This window comes from Amphibalanus amphitrite, unplaced genomic scaffold (genome assembly GCF_019059575.1).
Source record: "Amphibalanus amphitrite isolate SeventyFive unplaced genomic scaffold, NRLGWU_Aamphi_draft 000190F_arrow, whole genome shotgun sequence".
Lineage (NCBI taxonomy): Eukaryota > Metazoa > Arthropoda > Thecostraca > Balanomorpha > Balanidae > Amphibalanus > Amphibalanus amphitrite.
In genome coordinates this window covers 646,013-667,734 of record NW_024881685.1, presented here as the reverse complement: position 1 = coordinate 667,734, position 21,722 = coordinate 646,013, and the positions used below count along the sequence as shown (strand labels likewise).

Sequence of the window (21,722 nt, the reverse complement as noted above, 5' to 3'; positions counted from 1 at the left end):
TATGTTGTTCACTGCAGACTGTTTCTCAGCTGACCTTAGACTCGTCTTCACTCGAAGTCGAGTCGGTGCTCGAACCGACCGCCACCGCAGGCGTTGCACGCCTCCAGGCGTTTTGGGAAGGCCTCGATTGCCAATTTATCACCTGACGCTGGGAGATCTTAGCCCAACACACCTGCAGCCGCTCTCTCAGGTGGTCTAGATCACGGATCTTCACGCCGAGGTACACGAGCCTCTGCAGTTCTCCCCATACGAAAAAGTCCATCGGGTTTAGGTCAGGACTTTTTGGAGGCCAGTACAAATTTGCACAACCAAACTTTTGAACACGCCAAATTGCGTCCTTAACATACTTTTTGAATAGCTACATCTTCGTTTGCGGCATAAACCATGCATATTTACATCCATTCGAAAGGAAATTGTATGCTCTTTCCAATGCTGCCTGGCGCAAAGTCGACGACCAACCAACCGCGAGTTATATGGCTTTTAAATTAGGGGTGACACTTTTTTTCGATCACCCTGTATATACCCTAACTGGTCTGGCAGAGACAGTCGGGGTACCCGCATTCGCACATGGGCTGTAGGTTTTATGCTTTTTCTTGCAGTCATGCTAGACTGCTTTAGCCTCATGTTTTTAAACCTCATCGGCACAGGGGGGGGGGGGATTCAACCTCCTAAGGTTTTTTTTTGCAAATAACTCGCGTAAAAAGCGGCCGATCGCAACGAAACTGTCAGTACTCTTGCGTTGATCAATTATACACCTACCCTGAAAATTTCATGACCCTGACCCAAATGACCTTTGACCAGGGGTGGATTTTTATATTAACTTGGGGTTGCACGTGCAACCCCAACTTTGAATTGTGCAACCCCAACATCGGTTTGTGCAACCCCAACTTTACAACTGAAATAAATCGGCGGGCGACTCGAATGGTGCCGCCCCCATAACCCTGAGCCATCCCAAAACTCTATGCCACCCGTTGACTTGGCACCATCTTTCAAAAGAGCCCTACCCATCATGTAGGCAATAGTCACCCCTCAACTATCTAGTGTAGTTGCCGCCTCCTCAGACCTCAAATGTAGGTGCCGCTCCCTCGAATGTAGGTGCCGCCCCCTCGAATGTAAGTGCCGCCCCTCGAATGTAGGTGCCGCCCCCTCGAATGTAGGTGCCGCCCCCTCAAATGTAAGTGCCGCCCCCTCGAATGTAGGTGCCGCCCCCTCGAATGTAGGCGCCGCCCATTAAATGTAGGCGCCATCCCCTCGAATGTAGGTGCCACCCCCTCGAATGTTGGTGCCGCCCCTCAAATGTACCTAAATGCCGCCCCTCGAATGTAGGTGCCGCCCCCTCGAATGTAAGTGCCGCCCCCTCAAATGTTAGTGCCGCCCCCTCCCTCGAATGTAGATGCCGGCCCTCTTCGAATGTAAGTGCGCCCCCTCGAATGTAGGTGCTGCCCCCTCAAATGTTAGTGCCGCCCCCTCGAATGTAGGTGCCGGCCCTCCTCGAATGCAGTTGCCACCCCTCAAATGTTAGTGCCGCCCCCTCGAATGTTGTGCCGGCCCTCCTCGAATGTTGGTGCCGCCCCTCAAATGTACCTAAATGCCGCCCCTCGAATGTAGGTGCCGCCCCCTCAAATGTTAGTGCCGCCCCCTCGAATGTAGATGGCGGCCCTCCTCGAATGTAGGTGCCGCCCCCTCAAATGTTAGTGCCGCCCCCTCGAATGTAGATGCCGGCCCTCCTCGAATGTAGGTGCCGCCCCTCAAATGTTAGTGCCGCCCCCTCGAATGTAGATGCCGGCCCTCCTCGAATGTAGGTGCCGCCCCCTCAAATGTTAGTGCCGCCCCCTCGAATGTAGGTGCCAGCCCTCCTCGACTGCAGGTGCCGCCCCCTCGAATGAAGGTGCCGCGCCGCCCCCTCAAATGTTGGCCCCGGCCACTTATGCATAGGTGTCATCGGTCATCCCATAAAATGTAGGTGCCGTCCCCTCGAATGTAGATGGCACCCCCTAGGGTGTAGTTGCCGCCCCCTAAGGCCTAGTTGCAGTGCAGCCCCCTCGAATGTAGGTGCCACCCCCTAAGTGTAGATGCCACCCCTTGAAATGAAGGTGCATTTCCCTCACATGTAGATAGATGCCGCCCCCCCCCCATGCGTGGGTGCCGCCCCTCAAGTTAGGGTGCTGCCCATAAAATGTAGGTGCCGCCCCCTCTAAGTGTAGGCGCTGCCGCCTCAAGTGCAAATGCCATCGCCGCCCCCTCTAATGTAGGTACTACCCTCCTCTCACTCTCAGGAGCTTGAGCTGTCACAAGGCCGTACAGAGCTGTCGGACATGCAAAAATGACCAGTTAAAAAAATCGTGGATTTCGATTCCTGGTGCGCCGCTCACCGCTCAGTGGGGGGTGGGGGTGGTGCCCAGTGGAGGTCGCAGGGGGGCATCAGGGCCATGGCCCCCCAAAGACAAATCAGGGGCCATCATATAATTTGCCTCCTTAAACAACCGATGGGCCCCGATGGGCGTAGGGGCCCTGGCTCTTACCCGATTGTCACGAGGCTCAAGAAACCAACGCCAGGTATTATGTAACAGCCCCCATACCTGTCTTTGAGTATCTGACTTCTGAGGGCACTTCAGTGGCCTTCAAGGGCCCACCTTGACCGATGAGGGCCCACATCGACCTCTCGGGGCCCTCCACTGGCCCTTGAGGGCCCTAAAGCGGCATCAGGAGTCCCCCAACCGGCTTTGAGGGCCCCACACTGATCTCTTGATGGCCTCATTTCTATCTCTGGGGTTCAGGACTGACCTTTGGGTGCCGGTCACTAAGAGCCCGCATCGACCTCTGAGGGCCTCAAACTGGCCTTTGAGGGCCCTGTACTGGTCTCGAGGGCTCCCAAACTGGTCTCTGGGGGTCCACGCCGCTAATGGCCTCATTTCTTTTTCTGGGGGCCCAAGACTGGCCTTTGGGTGTCCCCGAGGGCCCGTACTGACTTCTGAAGGCCCGATGCCGGTCTCTAAGGGTCCACATCGGCCTCTGAGGGCCCTATGCTGACCTCTGGGGTCCAACACCGACCCATGCTGGTCTTTTAGGGCCCCACACTGACCTCTGAGGGCTCCACGCTGGCCTGTAAAATACCACACCGGCATGTGAGGGCCCACGTCGGCCTCTGATGGTTCCAAACTGCCCTTTGAAGGCTCTGTACTGGTCTCTGAGGGCCTCACACTGCCGGTACGGACCCACGCTGGTCTTTTGAGGGTCCAAACTGGTCTCTGACGGCCCAAACTGGCCTCCTAGGGCCCAACACCGTGGCTTCGGATGGCCCAATTTCTGTCTCTGGCGGACAAAGACTAACCCTTGGGCACTTCTGAGGGCCCGTACTGGCTTCTGAAGGCCCGATGCCGGTCTCTTAGGACCAACATTGGCCTCTGAGGGCCCATCCTGGCTTTTGAGGACGCTATGTTCGGTCTTTTAGGGCCCCATACTGACACCTCTGAGGGCTCCACGTTGGCCTGTAGAAATCACACTGGCCTCTGAGGACCCACGTCGGCCTCTAATGGTTCCAAACTGACCTTTGAAGGCCCTGCACTGGTCTCAGAGCCCAGAGGGCCCTAAACTGGCTTCTAAGGGTCCCAAACTGGCCTCTGAGGGCCCCAAACCGGCCTCTAAATGTCTCACACCGGCTGCTGATAACCCCATTTCTGTCACTGACACCCAAGGCTGGCCCTTGTCCCTTGGGTGCCTCTGAGGGCCCCGTACTGGCTTCTGAGTTCTGAAGGCTCTATGCCGGCCTCTGAGGACCCATGACGGTGTTTAGGGGCCCTGTGGTAGTGTGCTCCTCGATTGTCTCCCTGGAGCCGCCTCTGCGATGACTTGCCCGCCGGCGCATGGGCCGACGGCTGGGGTCAGCGGGCGCGGTTGGAATGTGGACCAGTCTTGTTCGAGACACAATGCAAGCGGGAGCCCTACTGTCGCTTATAACAGGCCCCACACTGGACTCTGAGGGCCCCAAACTGGCATCAATGGGCCCCAGCCGGTCTATGGGGTCTCTACATCGCCACTGATGACCCTATTATGGTCTCTGGGGTGCCAGGTTAGTCTGGTCCCTGAGGGCCCACATCGGCCTCTGAGCCTGGGGGCCCCATACAGGCCTTTGAGGGCCAATACTGGCCTTTGAGGGCCCTACACCGACCTCTGAGGGCCCCGAATCGAGCTCCTCTGAGGGACCCACACTAGCCTCTGATGAACCCTCTCCGGTCGCTGGGGGCTCAAGATTGAACTTTGGGTGCCTCGCACTGGGCTCTGCTCTGACTGCCCACATTGACCTCCGAGAGCTCCACACTGGCCTGTAAGGGATCATATTGGGCTGGCCTCTGATGACCAACTGGTTTTGGAGGGCCAGTACTGGCCAGTGGCCACTCAGGGTCCAAAACCGGCTTTTGAGGGCCATAACCGGCATCTGATGGACCGAACCGGACCCTGGTGGCCCAAAACAGGCCTCAGAGGGCCCCGCACCAGACTCTGAGAGTCCCATCTTTAGTCTCTGGGGTCCAAGGAAGAACTTTTGGCGTTTCATGCCGTCCTCCAAGGTTCCCTGTCAGCCTCTGTTGGTCCCCATGGCCATGTCGGAATTTCGGAATTTGAGGGCCGTTATCTCGTCGCAGCGGGCCGGCATTAATCTAACTAGTTATTACCATATAGTTATTACCATATAGTTATTACCATATCGGGGTCGCATCGGTTTCTGAGGGCCCATGTCTGCTGCCAAGGGTCCCTGGTCTCTGATAGTTCCATTTAGGTCTTTGAGAGCCCGGGCCTGCCCATCATAGGCGTCTCATGCTATCTTCTTATTCTCTGCCGATCTCGGAGGGCCCCTGTCGATCTGTTTGGCCTGTGCAGGTTTTTAAGGGCCGCTGCTAGTCTCTGAGAGCCCCATGTCGTTAGTTGTGTCTATTTTGGGGCGCATTGGCACCACACATGTCTCTTAGGGCCCATACCAGTTAAGGGGTCCCACATTGACCTCTCAAGGACCAACGCTGGCCTCAAGGGCTCACACCACCTCAGAGGTTTCGAACTGGCCTTTGACGACCCCGCACTGGCCTTTGATGACCCCGGGACCGCACTGGCCTCTGATGGCTCAGGCAGGTCTCGTAAGACCCACGTTGGAGTTCAAAGACCCATACTGCTGTGCGAGGTCTCGCCCGGTTTATGAGGGTCAATCTCAATACTGGCCTTAAATGATCTTACGCCGGGCTTATATCAGGGTCTCATAGGTCTCATACTGGTTTCAGAAGATTTCCTCTACTTACGAAAAACTTCAGGGGGAGGGGGGCGGATATTCGCCCCTCCCCCCTCCGCGGTACGCGGGTTAAGCTAACACACCGCCCCCCCAGCGAGGGTCTACAGGGCCAATTCGCCAATTCGCCCCCCCCCCCCCACGCCAAGTTTACGACCGTACCTGGTGGCGCCCACTTCCGGACTATTGCGCCCCTCGGAACCGCTTTGGGCGCCCTTTCAGGGCTGTGCAACCCCAATAAAAAACAAATAAATCCACCCCTGCCTTTGACCTGTGACCTGCTGTGACTACCACCCTGAAGTCGCCTGAAGCCACCAACCTGGGTCTCGACGACGTCACCGTCGCGCAGCTGCGCAGGTTCCACGTCGATGGTGCCGAGCAGCCGTAGGCGGAGGTCGGCGAGGCTCGGGCACTGTGGGGAGGCGGGTGAGGCTCGGGCACTGTGGGGGGGGGGGGCAGCGAGGCTCGGGCACTGTGGGGAGGCGGGTGAGGCTCGGGCACTGTGGGGGGGGGGGGGCGGCGAGGCTCGGGCACTGTGGGGGGGGGGGCGAGGCTCGGGTACCGTGGGGAGGCCGGCGAGGCTCGGGCACTGGGGGGGGGGGGGCGGCCAGGCTCGGGCACTGTGGCAGAGCCGGTGTGTCCGCAATACTTACCTACTTGGTACGCAGCAGAAATGAAATTACCCGGCAAAAACAAGGCCTCTGCAGGTAAATGGGCGCAGAGGCTGCTGAGATATTAAGCCTATCAAAAGCGTGACCAAGGCCAGTCACTCATAATTTTTCGTAAAGGAAGATACTAAAACGGCACATCATAGTTCAATGTGTATTATCTGCTGTTCATACGCACACACGCATTACAACAGGTCAATTAACGAAATTGACGAAAAGTGCCTTGCAGTCGTACGATTTCATCCGCAAATTTGTTGCACGCTGTAACAGAAACTGTGTAATAGCTGCGCAAAATAAACAAGGTGGCGCAAAGTCTAATCTGTAATCAGTCCGTTATCTGCAATGCAAAAGATCTGCTTGCCTTGAGCACTGCAATGACATCACCTCAGCGTAACATTGCCCTACATTGTCGCTTCCTTGCGAACTTCGGAAGACAAAAGCAGCAGCCGCTTTACGTCGCAGTGGCACGAATCACAACACTTTGCCATATAATCATACTGGAAAGCATGGGATAACCGTTTGATATACAGAGATGAGGCGTCTGGCTCACATTTATTACCATGACGGCAGTAAGGTCGTGTTACGTTCATATCCCACGGAATCACACCGTCTGCTCACTTAGCGTAGTCGCGCAGCCAACCCCTGCGGAGCGGCTACCCGCAGCCGCCGCGGGCCGAGCGGCTAGACGCAGCCGACGCGGGCCGAGCGGCTAGACGCAGCCGACGCGGGCGGCCCAGTCGCAGCTGGAGATGGCCTGGTTCCAGCCGGTGCCGGCCGGGCAGGCGGCCCGGTGCGCCGCGCCGCTCAGACACTTGTAGAAGCGGTGGCAATCCTCCGGGTCGGCGAACCAGCCGTCGGCGCTGGGACACGTGACTGCGGCACAGGGGTGTCTCTGTGTCAGCGGCGGGTGAGTGGCCCGCGGCCTCGGCCGACTCCTGGTGGCTGCAGTGAGGGCTGCCCGCTGCAGCCCTGCTAGTCGTGTAGTATGTAGTGTATAGCATCTACCCGCCCGCTGCTCCATTTACTGACCACTGACAATAGACATTTCCCGTGTTTGAGTTTACGGCGGCTGCGTTTATTGTCGGGCCGGGGTGGGGGGCGTGTCACTTACACGGTCGGCTCGGCGCGGGAGTCGAGGTCGGCGCCGGCGGAGCGGGCACGGACGCCGCCGTGCTCGGCTTCACGGTGGCAGTGGCGCCCCCTTCCGGAGCCGCCGAGCACCTGCCGGGCAGCGCAGAGCACCGTCAGCGGACAGCGGCGTCGGAGCGGCGCGTGTCACATTGGGCGCGCCCGCCCGCCCGCCCGCTCCATTAGTCCCACTCCCAGGTGGTCATTTATTGTGATGGCTTTGTGATCTTTTGAGACTAATGACGTAGCAGAGCTTCGTAACCTGTCGGCACTGGACTGACATGAGGCGACTGAGAGTCAGCCACAGGGGAGCACTGCCGCTTCAATCCTATTGGCCGTAGTGTCTAACGGTGGCGGCCATATTGCGCAGACCAAGAACCGGCCGCCGCCTGTGTTGAGGAATAGGGAATTCGGGACCTCGATTTACGTTTGCGGCCGCCGTATCCGTTACGTTCGAGTTACGTAGATACGGAACCCGGCATCTTACGTAGAATTGAATGGGGAACACGATCGTATCTTCAGAATTCCTCAAGTTCACTCGCCGGACCTACATTTGCCCCGGCCGAGGGGGTTGACTGAACCCACCTCGCTAATGCGCCGCTAATTAAACTAGAATTAAGCGGTAAAGTGGTCGTATGCGGCAAAATATAATAAAGAGTGACTGGTAGGAACCCGCTGTAAGGATCTCAGGTCAACCGGTGACCTCTGAGGTCAGGTCAAGTGATCTAAGGCACGGGTTCGACTTTTGGTAAATAGCTTCGCCAAAAATGACCGTGGAGCCGCGATTTTGGCATCATCGTGTTCAGCTAGCTCAGGCGCATCGAGTGATATACTTTTTGTTCGGGTCAGGTCAACTAAGGGTGTTGACCTCAGGTCAAGGTCAGGTCAGCACCCCCAGGTCACGAAGTTGGTCGAAAGAGGTCATGTCGCATATCATTCGATTTGGCAGGTCTTCCTGAGTCCATTGGTGGCTTTCCCGACTCGCTAGCTCAATTTGATCGGGAGTTATTGAAAAAAATGTGACCCTTGTGACGTCACAAATGACGTCACGCAAGGGCAACAATGCAAATATGAAGCATAGAACCTTGCAAAGAGTGCATGAAATCATGATTCTATATGCTTGAGATAGTTTCAGATCATTCTCGGCGCCAAAATAGCAATTTTCATATTTCCCCATTGACTTATAAGGGTTTAACGTATTAGTTCCTTGTATCTAAGGATTTTTTAGGATTTCATCTTGTTCCCCACTCAATTCTGCGTAAGATGCCGGGTTCCGTGTCCACATAGCTTGAACGTAACGGATGCAGCGACCGCAAACGTAAATCGAGGTCCCGAATTCCCTATTCCCCAACACAGGCGGCGGCCGCTTCCTGGTCTGCGCATTGCGCAACAGGGCGGCACCGTTGGACACCATCTGGCGGCCGATGCGCCTTCCACATTATAGAGTTCAGTGGAGTCAGCACAGCACAGCCCTGACTGACTCCGAGTCAGCAGAGCACAGCACAGCACAGCCCTGACTGACTCTGAGTCAGCACAGCACAGCACAGCCAGGATCAGTCAAGCCCAGCCGTGACTGGTTGGTATTACAGCCTGCAGGCGGGCCGGGCCGGTGACTGGGCTGATGGTCCGCCGGTAGCCAGCCGCGTCTCACCTGACCAGGCTGGCCCAGTTGCAGTAGCCTCGGCTGGGGTCGAACAGCGTGCCTTGCGGGCACCGGAACGTGTGGGCCGCGCCGCCGGCGCACAGCACGTAGGTGGCGCAGTCGCGCGGGTCCGGCGCAGCGCCGCCGGAAGCCGAGCACGCCGCTGTGGGGAGCGGGCCACGGCCGTCAGCGGGGCGGGGCGGGGCCGACCTCCGGGCCTCACAGGGGCCGACCTCAGCGGGGCGGGGCCGACCTTAGCGGGCGGGGCCGACCTCAGCGGGGCCGACCTCAGCGGGGCCGACCTCAGCGGGGCCGGCCTCAGCGGGCCGGCCTCAGCGGGAGATCTGGGGTCCTAGGTCATTGGCTGACCTTACAGGTCATGTCAATGACCAAAAAGTCGGGAAAATCGGGACCTGTCAGGCTCAGAACTTTGTAAAGTGAGCCTACTAAGCGGTTTTCGGGGTGCTGATTACGGATTTCATGTTAGCATTGATCACCGATGATGTACCATGAATTCAGGCCAGGTGGGTCAGGTTAGGTCAGGTAAACCAGCAGGCGTTCTGCCGGGTATTCATAGTAGGGGTTAACCACCACTGACAGCTTTGTTACATATAGGTACCGAAGGCACCAAAACTACTTTCCAAATGTTCAAATGGTTGCTAAATTCGAAATCAGCTCCAAAAACCAACCTATTTACATGTTAAACTCTAAAAAGTGAACCAAGGTCACCAACGGTCAGCGACCTGACCTGACCTTCAGGTGACCTTGACACCCACCATAATGCATGGCACCAGCATCATTTCACATGTTTTTACGTTTAAAAACCACAAAAAGACGGCAAACGGGCGGATAATATGAGCCGACATACGCCGAATCGCGAATCAAGGCCACACATGGTCTAAAGACATAGGTCACAGGTCAAAGGTAATATTGGTCAGTGTCATGACATTTTCAGGGTATGTGCAAAATTGATTGACTTGAAGGTAATAACCTCCTTGACCATTTTTCTTGGACCTATGACGTCACAGGAAGTTCAAATAAGATCAAATTGTACCGGTTTACAACGAAAAACATTTTTTTACGTTAAAGTGACTTTAGTCACGTAAAGGATCATACCTATTCAGTCAGCAAAAGGTTGACAAGAATCATAAATATTACTCCTGACTGATTTCAAGCAAAATTACTGAAAATATTGTGACGTCATAAGAAAAGTCGCTACTTTTTTAGTCATTCAAATGGCTATATCTCAGGCAGTTTTTGAGATATTTTGTTAATTTTTTGCATGTGTAAGGCCAGTATCCCGAGGATAAGTGTATCACAAATCGCTGCGCCCATTAGGCCTCGGCTGCGTCCGGTAGGTTTTCGAACAGGACAGCTCGCGGCTCCGCCCGGCCCTGGCCTGGGAAAGCTGGAGGCGGCCGGTGAACTCACGTGCAGGCCCACCCTCTGTTGGGCTCGGCGCGGTGGTGCTGGTGGTGCTGCTGGTGCTGGTGGTGGTGCTGGTGGTGCTGGTGGTGCTGGTGGTGGTGGTGTTGGACGGTCCCGCAGAGCCGAGACTCTCGACAATGGCGGACATGAGTGGCCAGGCGCCGCCGCCGCACGTATTTCTGGAAACATTATCACAGTGAGTGAAACGGTAACATGAGATGAAAAGAGAGAGAGGGAGAGAGAGAGAGAGAGAGAGAGAGAGAGAGAGAGAGAGAGAGAGAGAGAGAGAGAGAGAAAGAAAGAGAGAGAGAGAGAGAGAGAGAGAGAGAGAGAGAGAGAGAGAGAGAGAGAGAGAGAGGGTCCCTTGTTGACAGCACAGTATGTCCACAGCCCAGTATGTTGACAGCCCAGTATGTCGACAGCCCAGTATGTTGACAGCCCAGTATGTCGACAGCCCAGTATTCTGACAGCCCAGTATGTCGACAGCCCAGTATGTCGACAGCCCAGTATGTCGACAGCCCAGTATGTCGACAGCCCAGTATGTCGACAGCCCAGTATGTCGACAGCCCAGTATGTCGACAGCCCAGTATGTTATTGTTGACAGCCCAGTATGTCACAGCCCAGTATGTTGACAGCCCAGTATGTCGACAGCCCAGTATGTTGACAGCCCAGTATGTCGACAGCCTGGTACGTCGACAGCCCAGTACGTCGACAGCCCAGTATGTCGACAGCCCAGTATGTTAACAGCGCAGTATGTCGACAGCGCAGTATGTCGACAGCCCAGTATGTTGACAGCCCAGTATGTCGACAGCCCAGTATGTCGACAGCCCAGTATGTTGACAGCCCAGTATGTTGACAGCCCAGTATGTCGACAGCCCAGTATGTCGACAGCCCAGTATGTCGACAGCCCAGTATGTTGACAGCCCAGTATGTCGACAGCCCAGTATGTCGACAGCCCAGTATGTCGACAGCGCAGTATGTCGACTGTCCGTTTGACTCACCTGACATCCTCATAGCTGACGTCCCAGACCATGACGGCCCCGAAGCCCTGGCTGACGGCCCACCGGGTCTTGGCGGCCACCATGGCGGTGTCGTCGTAGCCGACCCACTGGTCGCCCGAGTAGGCGTACGGGCCGATCTTCCCGGCGGGGTCCTGACGGCAGCGACACGTCGTCAGACGGCCAGTCACATATTCCGGAGGACTCGGCAGGTGGAGACCGGTGGGGCAGCGACTCACAAAACTACGCTCTTGGACGCTGTGGCTTAGAATTGTACACAAAGGAATACTTTACTGACAATATTTAAAAATTCATGGAATGATCGCCTTATATCTTTTCATTTACTACGGACGTATGTACGGCACTCCAGCAAAAGAGTGGTTGGTTAGCCTACTGTGCTTTTGGTGTAATAGCTTTAACCCTCGCATGTGTGCGGCGTTTGCCAGCTTCTAATGTGTAGGGGGGGGGGTCGGTTGGACCCCCCCCCCTTGCCGTTTGGCCCCTGATCGAGCTAGAGCTTCGCGGAAAAAACGAGCGTGCTGCCCGTGACGAGAGGAAGCCGATGATACCCAATTTTAAGGTCCTAGGTCATTGGTTGACCTTCCAGGTCAGGTCAATGACCCAAAGTCGGGAAAATCGGGACCTGTTAGAAAGTCGTAAAGTGTGGCTGCTAAGGGGTTTTTTGGGGTGCTGATCACGAATATCGTGTTAGTTTTAATCACAGATGATGTCTTGAAGCATTTAGACCAGGTCGGGTCAGGTCAGGTCAGGTCAACCAGTAGGCGTCGTGACGGGTATTCGTAGTACGTGTCAACCGCCTCTGACAGCTTCGTAACATGTTACGAAGTCACCAAAACTACTTCGTAAATGTTCAAATGGTTGCTAAATTCGAATTCAGCTCCAAAAACTAGCCTAGAAACATGTAAAACTCGAAAAAGTGACCCGAGGTCACCCGAGGTCACCAAAGGTCAATGACCTGACCTGACCTTCAGGTGACCTTGACACACACGGGAGTAACATCAAATCACATGTTTGAACGTTTGAAACCACGAAAAGCTTGCAAACACGCGGCTAGTGCGAGCCGACATACGCGAAACCGCGATTCCGGCCAAACATGGTCTCGGAAAAGAGGTCACAGGTCAAAGGTCATTTGGGTCAGGGTCATGAAATTTTCAGGGTAGGTGTAAAATTGATCAATGCGAGGGTACTGAAAGTTTCGTTGCGATCGGCCGCTTTTTACGCGAGTTATTTGCGAAAAACCATGGGGGGGGGGTCCATCCGACCCCCCCCCTACACATGCGAGGGTTAAATGACAGAGACACTCCTGCAAAATGACTCAATAGAAATGAGAAGAGGGTTCGTGCACACATTTCGGCTGTGGTTTTCAACAGCAATTAGACGTATTCATCAATGCAGATAGATTATTGTGATGTTGGCAACCAACCACTTGATACCTGAAGGGCCGTACGTATGTAGGTACTCATCTTGACCATTTGTGGGTTTTTCTAGTAAGCGCTGAATGAAACAAAATGTGAAACCAAATGAAATGAAACCAAATGCGTCTGCCTGAAAACTGAATGGCAAGGCCATCATTTCTCTCATATGTCTCCTTTATCCCATTTCATTTTAATTTTTGCGTATAAGTAGATAGGTGAGCGCGCCTGAGAGGAGGCCGAGAGGAGGCCGGGAGGAGGCGCGCCTGAGAGGAGGCCGGGAGGAGGCCGGGAGGAGGCCTGAGGAGGCGCGCCTGAGGAGGCCGGGAGGAGGCGCGCCTGAGAGGAGGCCGGGAGGAGGCCTGAGGAGGCGCGCCTGAGAGGAGGCCGGGAGGAGGCCGAGAGGAGGCGCGCCTGAGAGGAGGCCTGAGGAGGCCTGAGGAGGCGCGCCTGAGAGGAGGCCGGGAGGAGGCCGGGAGGAGGCGCGCCTGAGAGGAGGCCGGGAGGAGGCCTGAGGAGGCGCGCCTGAGAGGAGGCCGGGAGGAGGCCGGGAGGAGGCGCGCCTGAGAGGAGGCCTGAGGAGGCCTGAGGAGGCGCGCCTGAGAGGAGGCCGGAGGAGGCCGGGAGGAGGCCTGAGGAGGCGCGCCTGAGAGGAGGCCGGGAGGAGGCCGGGAGGAGGCGCGCCCGAGAGGAGGCCGGGAGGAGGCCTGGAGGCCGGGAGGAGGCGCGCCTGAGAGGAGGCCGGAGGAGGCCGGGAGGAGGCCGGGAGGAGGCGCGCCTGAGAGGAGGCCGGGAGGAGGCCGGGAGGAGGCGCGCCCGAGAGGAGGCCGGGAGGAGGCCTGAGGAGGCGCGCCTGAGAGGAGGCCGGGAGGAGGCCTGAGGAGGCCTGAAGAGGCCTGAAGAGGCGCGCCTGAGAGGAGGCCGGGAGGAGGCCTGAGGAGGCGCGCCTGAGAGGAGTCCGGGAGGAGGCCGGGAGGAGGCGCGCCTGAGAGGAGGCCTGAGGAGGCCTGAGGAGGCGCGCCTGAGAGGAGGCCGGAGGAGGCCGGGAGGAGGCCGGGAGGAGGCGCGCCTGAGAGGAGGCCGGGAGGAGGCCTGAGGAGGCGCGCCTGAGAGGAGGCCTGAGGAGGCGCGCCTGAGAGGAGGCCTGAGGAGGCGCGCCTGAGAGGAGGCCGGGCCGACCCACCGTGACCACGCTCCAGCCGGCGCGGACGTTGTGGCAGATCTCCAGGTAGGAGAGTGTGCCGGCCTCCCTGGTCACGGGCCCGGCGCGCGCTGCGCCCCGGCCGGCCGCCGGCGGCCCCTTGTCGGCCCCGGGTACCGTCCAGCTCTTGCCGTACAGCGGCACGCCCACGGCCAGCTTGGAGGCCGGCGCGCCGCGGCTCCTCCAGGCCTCCATCACGGACTGCAAGTCCAGGCCGCTGCCGGCGTCCGAGGCGCGCGGCAGCAGCGGCGCGTGGTGGTCGGCGGTGGCCTCCCACGGCCCGTGCAGGTCGTACGCCATCACGTTGATGAAGTCGAGCCCCGCCGAGACGGTCGGCACGTCGTACCCGGCGTCGATTTTGGCGGCGCTGGCGGTGACGGCGGCGGTGAGCAGCAGGCCGTGCGGCTGGAAGGCGGCGCGCAGCTCGGTCACCCAGGCGGCGAACCCGGCCCGGTCGGCCGCCGACGGGTACTCGTAGTCCAGGTCCAGGCCGTCGAAGCCGTGCTGCTGCAGGAACTGGACGGCGCCGGCCGTGAAGGAGGCGCGCAGCGCCGGGCTGGCCAGCATGATGGAGTACTTGGGGTGCAGCGAGTCGGTCCAGCCGCCCAGCGCCAGCAGCAGTTTCAGCGACGGATTCCTTTTCCGCAGAGAGAGGAACCTCTCGTAGTTCTGCGGACAGCCAGTTCAGTGCTAGTTTTCACAGCCGGTACACTGCACTCAGTGACACAGCAAACACACCAAACGACCTTCATTATTCGCGAGGGCGAATCAAATCGTGTGCTCGTGACGAATCCTGCATTATTTGCATCGATACAGAATCATATCGCAGATACTGAATTTTGTAGCGAGGCCATTAGTTGATGAGAAATAGACAAATTGACGACCACAAACAGGTAGATTCAGCACAGGGAGAGGGACAGAGAGAGAGAGAGAGAGAGAGAGAGAGAGAGAGAGAGAGAGGGACAGAGAGAGAGAGAGAGAGAGAGAGGAGAGAGAGGAGGGAGGGAGGCAGAGAGAGGGAGTTTGTGGCCGGCCGGCAGCAGGCTGCGGAGCCGGCACGGGCTCGCGTCGCTCACCCGGAGGTGGCCGTCCAGCCACGGGTCAAACATCTCCATCTGGTAGGTGGACGGGCTGAGCTTGGCGAACGAGTACACGTATATGGTGCACAGGTGCGGGTCCAGGTCCTCGGCCGTGACCGTCCCCAGGCCTGCAGACACAGGGGCGCAGTGATACAGTGGCACAGTGACATAGACACAGACACAGACACAGTGGCGCAGTGGCACAGTGACACAGACACAGACACAGTGACACAGTGACACAGACACAGACACAGTGGCGCAGTGACACAGCGACACAGTCACAGACACAGTGGCGCAGTGACACAGTGATACAGTAACATAGACACAGACACAGACACAGACACAGACACAGACACAGTGGCGCAGTGACACAGTGATACAGTAACATAGACACAGACACAGTGGCGCAGTGGCACAGTGATACAGTAACATACTGACACAGACACAGACACAGACACAGACACAGACACAGACACAGTGGCGCAGTGACACAGTGACATACTGACACAGACACGGTGATACAGTAACACGCAGTGACACAGTGACACGGTGATACAGTAACACAGTGGCGCAGTGGCACAGTGACACGGTGATACAGTAACTGTATGTAACATACAGTTACATACAGTAACACAGTGGGTCAGTGACACGGTGATACAGTAACGCAGTGGCGCAGTGGCGCAGTGACACAGTGACATAGACACAGACACAGTGGCACAGTGGCACAGTGATATACTGACACAGACACAGACACAGACACAGACACAGACACAGACACAGACACAGACACAGACACAGTGGCGCAGTGGCACAGTGACACGGTGATACAGTAACACAGTGGCGCAGTGACACAGTGACACAGACACAGACACAGACACAGACACAGTCGTGCAGTGACACGGTGACATACTGACACAGACACAGACACAGACACAGACACAGTCATGCAGTGACATGGTGACACAGACACAGACACAGTGGTGCAGTGACATGGTGACATACCCTAGTGAAAAAGTCCTCAAGGATTTCGCCAGAATCCCCACAATCCTTAAGGATCCATAAGGACCCATATGGATCAGATGTGAAATCCTTAAGGATTCTACGGACCCTCTTGAATCCTTAAGGATGCATTCGCCGATCCGTAAGGATTTTAGGGCGATGTTTGGTATCCTTAAGGATCGCTCAGTATTCCGTAAGGAAATTGCTAGTAACGCTTAATCCTTCAGGATAGCCGATGCAGCCAGTACGTCAATAATTATGGAGTGATTGAATCCTTCCCTAGTATTATTCCGTGCTCCGTATCCGTTAATTTCTTAATCATATGACATATACGGCATGTAAAAACTTTGTGACGGACCAAAGCAGCGTTCGTTATCATCATAGGCGCGGGAACCGGGAGGCGAGGGGGGCAGTGGGAGCAGCTTGCCCCCACAACTCTATGGCCGGGGGCACTGCCAGGCCTCGCCAACTTTTGTGCTGCGGCTTTGAAATTAAATATTTTCGATTTTTGGCATTTCTCGATATTGCGAGTGCCAAAACCGGTGATTGTGAGCCAGGGATAACAATTTGGCTATCTTAACTCAGAATTAATATTTAGCTGGGATGATCAACTAAATGTCCACGCTGGGTTCACCCAGACTCCAAATCAGATAGACGAATAGTTCTGATAAAAGGTACCTATTGGTATCTCAACCAAGTGCCACAGTATGCATATCGTTTGGCCTTACTCTTAGTGTCACCGGTGCCACAGTGTTTGCGCTGTGCTTTTTCAGAGACCGTACCGACTGGAATTTAGCGACCTCTGCCCGTTTTAAAGACTGTACGGGCGGCAGCGGGCGGTCTGATCCTCGCCTCCGGCAAGAGGGTAGACCGCGCGTACCCCTGTCGCATTGTGCCGCTGCCGCTCGCGGGATGCGGACGAGTCTGTTGAGTGTGTTGTGCCGTCTGCCGTCTCCTCTTCGGGCCATGTAAGTTTCTGCCATGCTGTGTAACAATGAGATAATTGATCCTAGTTATTGCATTGATAGATACAAAAACCGTCGCTGAAACGTTCACTTCAATTAATGGCGATCGTCGTCGTCATTCATTTGGCTGCGGCAAATGAAAGTGCTACCAGTAGCGTCTTTTAGCGTCATGCCTTGGAACGAGGCCCAGGTAAATATGTATAATAGAATAGATTCAGGGTAGTAGGACGTAGGTGCATATGTGATGCTAAATGAACATACACAGGCATCTAAGTTGGAAATGACTGAACGGAATTTACTCAAAGGCTCACCAATATTCTTTGGCTGGGACTGCAGTCTAAGCCTAAGAGTAGAATTCGTGATCCTTTGAGTAGGCATTGTTGATCAATATATTACTGTTATTACATAGGAATATCCGCCTTGTTGCAGGAACGCAGGATGCGAGACTCGACAGGCGACGGGCGACTCAACCGCTCAAGATGTGTTGAATGTGGATGGCGGAGGAGCGGCGGCCGAGGACGTGTGACGTGATAATATCTGAAGCGTGGCTGACTTGAAAAAAGTGTAGACTTATCTTCCTGTAAATATGTTTTTCGGAAGTCCTCGGCTTATATTTCTCGGAGCCTCAGCTGCAACCTGCGAATGCCTAGAGCTCCATAAATGTATACCCGGTTGCCTGTGGTTGGTTGCTGCTCCATTCCTGGCAATGAAATGGCTAAGTGTGCTTGTTTCAAATAAAAAATATAGCACCAGAGACCGTACAAATGTGTTTGCTAGGACTTAATCCTTACGGATTTATATATTATTCATTAAGGAATAGCCTCAAAATCCTTGAGGATTGTCGCAAAGATCCTTAAAGATTTTGCTACCAATCTTTAAGGAAGAACCACAAAGTCCTTAAAGATTATTACCAATGTCCTTAAAGACTATCAGAGATCCTTAAGGATTTAGCTATCCTTAAGGAGATCCTTATTTAGCTAAAAATCCTTACGGATTTTCCGCAGAATCCTTAAGGAATTTCTAACAAAATCCTTAAGTATTGTGTATCAATTTCGTACAAGGATTTTGTTGAGGATCGTCCTGAAGAAATACATAGGATTGTCCTTAAGGATTTTTTCACTAGGGTATGTAGTCACAGACACAGTGGCACAGACACAGTGACACAGATACAGACACTGTGGCGCAGTGACATGGTGACATACTGACACAGTGGCACAGTGATACGGTGACATATGTAGTCACAGACACAGTGACACAGACACAGTCACAGACACAGTGGCACAGACACAGTGACACAGACACAGTCACAGACACAGTGGCACAGACACTGTGACTTAGCGACACAGTAACACAGCAAAGTGACTTAAAGGCATAACGACAGACAGAGTGACGCAAACACCGTGTGACACATTGACACAGTGACGCAAACACCGTGTGACACATTGACACAGTGATACAGACACAGTAACACAGTGATACAGGGACGTCATACAAAGTCACCAGCAGTATTCGAATATAACTTTTGATTCATACATAACTGAGCAACGAAGGGCGCCCTGAAATTTTCAGTTCTACAATAGAGATCGCGTAATATGCAGCATGATCTTTTCTTATCAGGGAATGTCTTTAATCCGAAGTCAAGCTTTAACTTTACCTTTTGAGTTCAGAATAGGTAATATATTTTATTAGACTGTATCGACTAAAAAAATGAAGATGGTGCTAAAACACAGTAGTGTAACATATCGAAGATGGGTATTGCAGAAAAAGTGTTCTATATTTTTTGCAAGTTTTCTGATGCGTGTACTTTAGCCCGCGGCCAGGGGGGACGCCCCCCGGCGATTGGCTCCTATGGCACTAAGTATCACCAAATTTTTAGGGTTGGTAGGGCCATAGAAGATCTCGACCCTGTGCAAATTTGGTTGCTTTAGGTCAATATTTAGGGTTTTTGGGGAAGATTAATGTAAAAATTTCGCTAAAACAGGTCAAAAGTTCTTCGCTTATTACGGATTACGCGAAACGAGCGGAGTCCTACGTAGAATAACGAAAATGTCTGAGTATGAGCGGCCGGCCGGCCGTAGTCACGCTTTTGCGACGCTTATATCTCAGCAACCACTTGACCGATTTACATGCGGTAATTTTTGTAGGATAGCTTCACTCCTTCTTCCAAGCATTTCTATTCCCGATGCATGTGGGTGACCCCTTTTGCACGTGCCATGTGCAAAACAAAGAGGTGTCAGTTTTGTAAAAACTGTAATATCTCGGTAACTACTGGGCCGATTGCGCTGAAAGTTGGCATGTAGGCAGGCACCCACTAGGTAGGCAATGCATATCCATGTGCCACAGTTGGGGTGCTGCTGCACGTGCGCACTTGCAGGTGTCGATTTTAGATCTCGAGAAGGGCTGAACCGATTGCGCTGAAATTTGGTACATGGTTAGGGACCGGTTAGTAGGGTGCCGTGCAAGTCAGTTGGGACCCATTTTGCACGTGCGCACGTGCAGGGTGCCGCTTCCAGATCTCGAGAACGGCTAGGCCGATTGCGCCCAAATTTAGCACATCCCTAGAGACCGGTTCGTAGGGTGCAGTGCACAGGCTAGTTGGAGGTACCTACCCCCTCGCAATTTCGCACGTGCAAGACCCACCTTCTCGCTCGCTCCGTTGGTCGCCCCGGTGTTTTACTGGTTAATTAAATAAGCTCAACCTAGCCAAATTGCAACACATCGCATATCCTTCGATTCGGCTGATCACAAGGAACGCAATGACACCATTTTTAAGCTCTAGCTTCATTACGTGCGAAGTTATTATCAAAAACGTAGTTTGACCTCATTTGACCTCAGATGACCTGACCCAAATGTTTTTTAAGCAAGCAAACACCGAAGTCACGAATTCATCTAATAGAGCTAAAACAACACAAAAACGTTGAAATGGAGCATGCTTTTAAAATTTGAGCTATTCGGAAAAATTTTCTTAAAATTTGTCGTGATTTCTAGGTGACCTCAGGTCACCCGAACTTGAAAGACCTGGATGTAAATTATACAACTCGAAGAGCTTAGCATATCTTGCCAGTTTTAATCGAATTGATGGACAAGGCCCTAGATTTCATTGATAAAATAACGTATTTTCATTGCAATTTTGACCATGTACCGGTTTGTGTGACCTTGTGACCTGACCTGAGGCCACTGGAGCACAAAACTCCTAGGACACGTGCAAAATGGCTGCCCTAAGTTGTGTCTAAAATTTGGTGGCCCAAGTCGTACAGTCCTTACGCTATTAACGATAAACTCAGCGATTCCGTTGCCGCTAAAAAGTGGAGGGCATACTTTTTAGTAGGTGGCGACTGTCAACCACAAATAACGGCGTGGTTAGCCATATAGCCTCATTGCTGGTGCGCCCTAAAACACCAAATCATCATCAACTAATGGCGTGGTACAATTTTACAAAGACGTCAAAACGACTTCGTAGATGTTCAAATGGTCGATAAATTCGAAATCAGCTCCAACAGCTACCCTAGAAACATGTCAAGCTCGAAAAAGTGAACTAAAGTCCAGAAAGCTTATGTCTTCTCAGTGGCCGAGTGGATTAACCCTCGCCCGTATAGGGGGGGGGGGGGTCGAACGGACCCCCCCATGTTTTTTTGCGAATAACTCGCGTAAAAAGCGGCCGATCGCGACGAAACTTTCAGTACCCTCGCGTTAATCAATTTTACACCTACCCTGAAAATTTCATGACCCTGACCCCAATGACCTTTGACCTGTGACCTACTTTTCGAGACCATGTTTGGCCGGAATCGCGATTCGGCGTATGTCGGCTCGCATTAGCCGCGCGTTTGCAGTCTTTTCGTGGTTTCAAGCGTTCAAACATGTGATATGATGCTGCCCCCATGCATTAGGGTGGGTGTCAAGGTCACCTGAAGGTCAGGTCAGGTCATTGACCTTTGGTGACCTCGGTTCACTTTTTCGAGTTTTACATGTTTCTAGGCCAGTTTTTGGAGCTGAATTCGAATTTAGCAACCATATTAACATTTACGAAGTAGTTTTGGTGCCTTCGTAACATGTTACGAAGCTGTCAGAGGCGGTTGACACCTACTAGGAATACCCGGCAGGACCCCTACTGGTTGACCTGACCTGACCTGACCCGACCTGGACTAAATGCATAAAGACATCATCTGTGATCAAAACTAACATGATATTCGTGATCAGCGCCCCGAAAAACCACATAGCAGCCACACTTTACAACGTTCTAACAGGTCCCGATTTTCCCGACTTTTGGGTCATTGACCTGACCTGCAAGGTCAACCAATGACTTAGGAACTTAAAATTAGGTATCATCGGCTTCCTCTCGTGACGGGCAACACGCTCGTTTTTTCCGCGAAGCTCTAGCTCGATCAGGGGCGAAACGGCAAGGGGGGGTCCAACGGACCCCCCCCCCCCCTTATACGTTCGCGGCTGGAAAAACACCAATACGGGCGAGGGTTAAAGCGCCGGAATTTGACGCTAAGCAGGTGGCGAGGGCCCGGTTCATGCCCCGGCGTGGGCGGCCACATTTAGCTCCTACGTGTAATGGCGTGCGCGTCTGTGGCAGGGGCCGCACAGAAGCCAAATAACGTGAGTGAGCGGAGGGGGCCGTGTGCGGTTGTGCTGCCACGTTAAAGGGAGATAATGACCTTTTTCCACAAAATCTGAGTTAGGACCATTTTCTGACAAAACACAACAAGTTATAATGTAAATTAAAACCATTTTGCTCAATTCGGTACCTTGCCGCAAATGCACTGTGTTCCATGTCGTTTCATCTCAACTTGAAGTCACGTTAGCGGGGAGCGCTGAAAATGACCGTTGAATAAGTACTTACATCACTTTTTGGTACTTGCATGTAATTTTGTAAAATGAGCGTATTCCTTACATTTGATCTTCA

At 54.0% G+C, this 21,722-nt stretch overlaps 1 protein-coding gene and 1 long non-coding RNA gene across 2 annotated transcripts in view; one reads left to right on the top strand and one right to left on the bottom strand.

Annotated features, from left to right (window-relative positions):
- Positions 1–6,080: 6,080 nt before the first annotated feature.
- LOC122384439 (acidic mammalian chitinase-like) overlaps positions 6,081–21,722 on the bottom strand; it is a 55,663-nt gene continuing 40,021 nt past the window's right edge. Inside the window, exons 3-9 of the mRNA XM_043371821.1 lie at positions 14,847–14,977; positions 13,753–14,439; positions 11,140–11,291; positions 10,142–10,317; positions 8,720–8,873; positions 7,052–7,161; positions 6,081–6,813 (exon numbers count right to left, since the gene is read on the bottom strand). Of these exons, the coding sequence (XP_043227756.1) occupies positions 6,650–6,813; positions 7,052–7,161; positions 8,720–8,873; positions 10,142–10,317; positions 11,140–11,291; positions 13,753–14,439; positions 14,847–14,977 (1,574 nt within the window). The 3' untranslated portion in view covers positions 6,081–6,649. The remainder of the gene's footprint in view (positions 6,814–7,051; positions 7,162–8,719; positions 8,874–10,141; positions 10,318–11,139; positions 11,292–13,752; positions 14,440–14,846; positions 14,978–21,722) is intronic.
- LOC122384436 lies at positions 16,746–17,334 on the top strand. The gene is made up of 2 exons (XR_006257041.1): positions 16,746–16,816; positions 17,243–17,334. It is a non-coding gene; the product is annotated as an uncharacterized LOC122384436 (long non-coding RNA).